At 36.3% G+C, this 6,377-nt stretch overlaps 1 protein-coding gene across 1 annotated transcript; it reads right to left on the bottom strand.

Moving 5' to 3' along the window:
- Window positions 1-3,133: 3,133 nt before the first annotated feature.
- On the bottom strand, window positions 3,134-5,559 carry LOC113313461 (OTU domain-containing protein At3g57810-like). Its single transcript, XM_026562241.1, has 8 exons — window positions 5,488-5,559; window positions 5,223-5,373; window positions 4,979-5,093; window positions 4,815-4,878; window positions 4,111-4,216; window positions 3,955-4,009; window positions 3,469-3,522; window positions 3,134-3,371 (listed from the first exon to the last, which is right to left on the bottom strand). Exons 1-8 carry the CDS (start codon window positions 5,510-5,512, stop codon window positions 3,228-3,230), a joined length of 714 nt encoding a protein of 237 aa, XP_026418026.1. The 5' UTR covers window positions 5,513-5,559; the 3' UTR covers window positions 3,134-3,227.
- Window positions 5,560-6,377: the final 818 nt, after the last annotated feature.

The following is a 6,377-nucleotide window of genomic DNA, read 5'->3' as shown; positions in this document are numbered from 1 at the left end:
GTGTTGTGTGCGTGTATTGAAGCCAAGTCATTGAGGAATTAAAGAGAAAGTGGGACCTGTTTTACCGAACTATGACAACATATAATTTTGTGGTACATTCCAAGCACTGAACATCACCTTGTTCGTGTCAAAACAAAGGGGATGTCTGGAGCAGCAGTGTTGTTCCTAGCCAAAGAAATGATTCTAAGATGGAGACTCCGGAAACGAACTGTATATTGTTCTTGATTAAACGACAGCAGCTTATTGTGGCGTCGATGAAGAGAAGAACAACAACCCATCTACTACAGGCGGAGTTCAATCTGGATTATGGAGTCTCTGCATTTCGTGATTGAAAGAAGCAGCTATTGGTTCGTCGACAGGAACAACAAAAATGGATTTGGGTTTCTTGGCCTGAAATGCAGTCGATAGATGAGTGTTTGCCGTCGGGGTTTGTTGATCTTCAGCTGAAACATCGGGTAGAAGTTACCGGAGTTGATTGCAGTTAGTGTGGTGATTAGAGACATAAACTACGAAGCTGGAACTGGAGTTTGCTGTGAACGGGGTAGCCTGAACTGGGGTTAAGAGCAGCAGTTGACTGCAGTTGGGTTTCATTGGACATTTTGAGAAATTAGCTGTGCTGCGAAGAAAAGAGGGAGATTGGGATAGTTGCAGAGCATCATAGAGTCGAGATAATCAAGTGGCAGGAAATCACCATTTCTGTTGCTGTGAAGAACACGAAGAACATAAGACCATCCTAAACAGTCGTTCATGCTACAATAATTGCAACACAGCAGTGGCAATCTTAGAAGCTACAGTAACAGCGCCTGACAGTTGACAGTCTTATATACTACAATAACATCGACAGTTTGCATTATCGTTCTCTGTAACTTTAACCATTCTCATCATTTGTAAACCATTTTTAAGCATAAATGAAATAAATTTTTGAGCTTGTTTCCAACATGATGATGAGCTAAACCCAATCCTTGGGGCGATGGAGGAAGCTGTTATTTCGGTAAAAATGATATATCTTTATTTTAATTAATTATAAGAACTCTATTATGATTTTTGCATTGAACTCAAAATTGATTATATGATTTTTATTAGTTAGGTGTATTTTCTCTTGATAGAATATGCTTTCTTTAGTGTTTTGATATTCTATGCTTGGATTAACATCTATTCTTTTGAAAATCTACATGTCTAGGCAATATTATTAGAATCAATTTGAATGTTGAGTTGCATTATTATTGTTTTATTAAATCACTAATATCGACCAATGGTGGAATCCTAGCACCGGTCTTTCTCTAATTTTTACATCAACTTTTACTTACTTTATTTTTGTTATTCTTAAAATTTAAATCTAAAAGCACAACCTTCACAAGTCTTGAACGAACTCTATTATTTACCACTTCTACAACCACTGTGAAAATCACTATCAATTTTTGGCGCCGCTGCCGAGGAACGGTTGTGGAATATTGTAATTAGTATTTTCGATTTTGTAATTAGTTTTTTTTTTTTGTACAATATTTTTTTTTAGGATTTCTTTTTCTTTTTGACTTGCTTTGTGTGTTAGAATTTTATTTCGGGTACCTTTTTGAGGATGCCGACTGCTTTTCAGGAGACGTCATCTAAGATGACAATTGGAGAATATAAGCGTAGAAGTTCACATCCTCAGGAGACTTCATCTCATATGACGCTTGGTGAATACATGTATGGGTCACGGTATAAGGAAGTTCTTGCTTATAATCGTCTCAGGTATGGAACTTGGAATCCACGTAATTTTGCTATGGGTGGTTATTCAGATGAGTATCAACCCCAATACCATGAGGGTGAAAATAAACTTGACGCTACAAGTGATTTTAGGAATTATGATACCGATATAATATCTGAATTTGTTGTATCTTACCCAACTCATGATCATTTAACTGATTATTTGTCTATTCAAAAGGATGAGAGTTGTGTTAGAGACGCCATTCATTTAGATAATGATGATTTAGAAGAATATATTTATACAGAAGATACTATTGTTGAGTCTGATGACTTAGAGACAGTAGACGTGCATAATGAGATATTTTCTAATCATTCAAATAATGAGTTTCCTATAAGTCACTTAGTTGCAGATAGTGATGAAGTTGTAATTACGTTTTTTGATTTTTTTTCATTCCATTGATGGCGTGCTTCATTGAATGCTTGACTCAGAACCTTGAACCGATCCAATACCTTTTGCCATTGCAAACCACTCATACTTCCAAAGACGACTCAAGCTTTCAAGCGATTAGCAAACTTCTCAGCAAATGCAATAATCACTAGCACAAACATAAAGCCAAAAGGCGATGATTGATAATCCAAATTGCACAAACATGATGGAGAGAAAAGGATTGAATCAGTTCTGCATTATAAAGATTAATGAAAGAAAAAGTTTCAAACTTGAACGAAATAAAAGTTTAAGTTAGAACTTAAGACGGATTCTTTGAAGGAAGAACAGTAAAGAGAAATTAAATTTTAAAAATGAAATCTATTACAAAAACTGTATAAACATTAGATTCAGATAGAAAAGATAGCGTATAATCATGAAAAATTAAAAAAAGAAAAGAAAAAACTTAGCAACTGAGTTGACTCATTAATTTTTCCGGATCCGTAGAGCAGCTGCCGTAATATGTGCAAGCTAAATCCATGTTGCAGATCAATAATAATATCATTAATGATACTTTATCTATTTAGCAAGTTTTGATTACCGGAAATGTAGCTATGTTAACAGAGATGCAAGTTGGCAGATTCATTAGCCAAATTTGCAAAAACTCAAGTTACTAGAGTAGATTGGTCGAATGATTGACCTGCTTGGATCAACACTATGGTTCTGAGTGACCAAAACAATATTATTTGATCTATTACAAATAAAATTCTCATTTCCTATTAAAAAAAAATAACTGAGTGGTCTTTGGTGAGACTGATAGGGCCCATAGCAGAAATTCATGAATCATGGTGCACCATTTCACTGCTCAAAAATGTGCAATGACCCTCTTGCTTGCAGGCTGATATAATGACGTTTCGAGTCGATTTCTGCATACAGAGACTAAAAGGTACCAGTTGATTTCTGCAAACAGAGAACTTAAAGGTGCAACATTAGTGTATCAGACTAAATTCCTACCATTTCACATTGAGGAAGAAGCATTGATTTCATTGATATTTAAGATTACAATTCCATGTCACTGATACAAAGGACAGTATCTTCTGAATACAACTACAAACTCTCAGACGAGAAGATCATAATGGTTCTTCCCACTGTATAGAAGTCTCACTGCTTTCCTAGGTTCTCCATTTTTAGATGACTTACGAAACTCATCTCCATACTCCGCAATTGGAATAAAACCACCACCCCATCCTCCCCGATTATGCTGCAAATTGATAGAAATCGACAATCACTAACAGTAACAGGAAACATGAATAGAGTCCATGCTTTGATATATTACTTCGGCAGTAAGTAAAACATACCTCATGTTCTGGTATGTACACAACAATTGGCTGACGACATAATTTCGATAAGACCTGAAAAGAAGTAATGACAATCAAACACTGGAGCGGTACTATATCAATATCTAGGGCTTTGAACCCATCCCATATATTATCTTCATCCACATGCTTGATCCAAGTGAACCAATATGAAAAAATATTAGACAATGTAAACCAAAGGAATAATGATAACTCAAAATATTCTACACCTTCTGTAACTATACAGGTGATTAATGCAGATAAAATACTTCAATAATCATAAGTACCTAAACATAATGAACTTCTACGAAACCGAACTTATGGGCATCAAGCAACCAATTTAATTACTAAGTTCTATATCTTCTAACACTTGCAGTTGTGCGTGAGCTACGCCCTTAAACCAAGGAGGGGATCTCAGAACTAAAACAACTATGTAGAGACAGAGGTTTGAAGCTGGAGAAAACCATGTTGTATCATTGTAGAACTCACCAATAATTCCGACTCTCCTCCCCAAAAATCAGATCCTTCAATCCGTTGGCAGTATCTGTAACGGGAAGAAAAATATTAACTTCCACAATATCCTAGAAGAGAAACACAAACTGGGAAAGAACTACTTTTTAAAATTTCCAAGATAGAGACGCAAACCGTGGCAATGACTCTTCGACAGTAATTGCAATCAGTGCTTCTTCATACTGACGGCGTTCTTTACTACTTCCACATATTACCTCCTTTACAGCCATGCGCAATTCATCTGCATCAGTTACATTAGTAATTCTTCTTGGAAACTAAGCAAATGTGTTATTGAAGGACCTCCTAACCAATAAGGCGCTACGAAGTGAAGTGATCGACACCATGCTCAAACAAATCATAGAATACACTATGCAAAAATTAGAGAATATTCGCCGGTCAAAATCACCAGTATCACTTAACAGAACAGATTTGCCAGCGTGGTGAACAAAAGATGGCCGAATCTCAATAAAAAATGTGCAGGCAGCAGCATATAATAAAGCTTGAATTCTTGGAAGGACAGAATTTTAACTGAAGATAGAACAGCTTAAGTCCATGATAACTCATTGCAAAAGTACAGCAAGAGCAGAATAAAAATTGAATATGGACACCTTAAAGAACAACCGCTCTCTATGGTTCAAAACGGTCATGTTTAGAGGAATTCATTGACAACAATAACAAACATAATAGCACACTATCAGCTTCCTTACTTCAAATGCATTTCCTCAAACAAGATTCAATATCACTTTGTTGTCTAGCTCATCACAGTAAGTTTTATCCAGCAGCAAATGGGTTCCTTTCTCAATTATCCTTGCACATTAACAGAATAGAATCAACATTACCTGCATCTTTTCTCTCTTGCCATTGACTCAAACCAATTCCTTTGTTGATAGCCATTCCTTTCACCTACTCAATTTTAACCAAATTATGAAATTACGCTTAGGTAAAACCAAAAGCCTTAAACCCTCACATATAACTTTGAAAAAAAAAAACCAGAAGTCATTACCAATGCGCGGAACAAACATCTTCCATCCCCTGTAACTTTCCGAACTGAGAAACGCTCCACCTTCTTCATTGCAGGTGACATTCCACCGCCACCAGTATCATTACCACCACCGCCACTACAAAAATCACACCCAGACTACATCTTTCAATTTTTAATATTCAATTTAGACTTTTAGGGTTCAGAGTTTGAGCTTCTCAAATTAAAAAAAGAAAAACACCCAATTCGAATAATTCCGAATACTTACAAAAAGGATCCAATTTTAGCAAAGAAGAGAGTGCTACATTTTTCTCGACGAAACGGGGACGAAAAACTCTGAGTTGAAATGGGAGAAACAGGTGAATTGACTAGCTCGAATCTAGCAGTTCCATCTTTTAACTGTTGTAGAATCCTACTCTCTGCAAACAAATATATACAAGTAGAACGATTAATACTAAATAGGAAGGCAAATCCATTCCGTCTTTCATGTTTAACAATTTCAAAACCCTAAAAATCGTGGAGTTATCAATTACCATTCGAATCGTTCCACCCTGCCATGAGAATTGTATAAATTCAGAGGATGGAAATAAAAATGGAGTCTCAGGTAGGGGTGCACAGGAACCGAGCCGGACCGATGGACCGAACCGGAACCGATGGAACCGTACCTGATTTTGGACCGAACCGAGGTACAGGGTACAGGTACCGGTCCAAAATATAGGAACCGAGCTCTGGGGGTACAGGTACACGGTCCAATACAAGAACCGTCCCGTACCGGACCGAATTCCCGAATGATTATGACCGTTAGATTTAGGGGATAAGGGATCGTGTCAGTCGTTGGATTATAGGGGGGTATATAAGCTAACATTAACTGGTTACTTGGTTAGGGTTTCAGTTCTGTTTTTCGCCTCTTCTGTGTCTGAGTTCTGAGAAGGAGAAGAACTTCTTCTATCTTCTCTGTTAACCTTCACTTCAAAAGACTAAACAACTTGGAGATTGTCTTCGTAGTATTTTCCCTCACTGTGTTTCTTCTCATCGTTCTCATCCACTCATACAGGTTCAATTTCATTTCCTTACCAACTATTATATACCCAGCCATGGAAATGGAGAAATTAGTAACCCCAAACATTTACCATTGATTCTTGTTCTGATTCTAAAATCCCGCAACTCATTATTCAATTTGTGGATCTCAAACCTGCTGGAACCAGATTTAGGTAAGTGTTTTTTCTTTTCTTTTCAATTATTATTTTTTTGATTGAAACCATTTTTGTTTCATTTTTCATTTCTAGGGTTTTTTTTCAAATCTCTAACTATGTCTGATATAAAATTATTGTTTTGAGATATGGGTGTTGAATTTGACTAATATATTAAGTGTTAATCTCTAAATTATTGTTTTTAGAGAACATGTTCTAAATTTGGATACCAA

The sequence above is a fragment of the Papaver somniferum genome, chromosome 9, assembly GCF_003573695.1.
Source record: "Papaver somniferum cultivar HN1 chromosome 9, ASM357369v1, whole genome shotgun sequence".
NCBI classification, from domain to species: domain Eukaryota; kingdom Viridiplantae; phylum Streptophyta; class Magnoliopsida; order Ranunculales; family Papaveraceae; genus Papaver; species Papaver somniferum.
The sequence above is the reverse complement of the archived record's forward strand: the minus strand, read 5'-3'. Positions and strand labels throughout refer to the sequence as shown.

Coding starts and splice junctions, on each gene's coding strand:
- LOC113313461 (XM_026562241.1), bottom strand. CDS start 5,512: ATGGCAGGGTGGAACGATTCGAATG. Junction 4,010..4,110: donor GTCGAAGAGTCATTGCCACG/GTTTGCGTCTCT, acceptor TTCCCGTTACAG/ATACTGCCAACGGATTGAAG. Junction 3,523..3,954: donor GAGGAGAGTCGGAATTATTG/GTGAGTTCTACA, acceptor ACTTCTTTTCAG/GTCTTATCGAAATTATGTCG.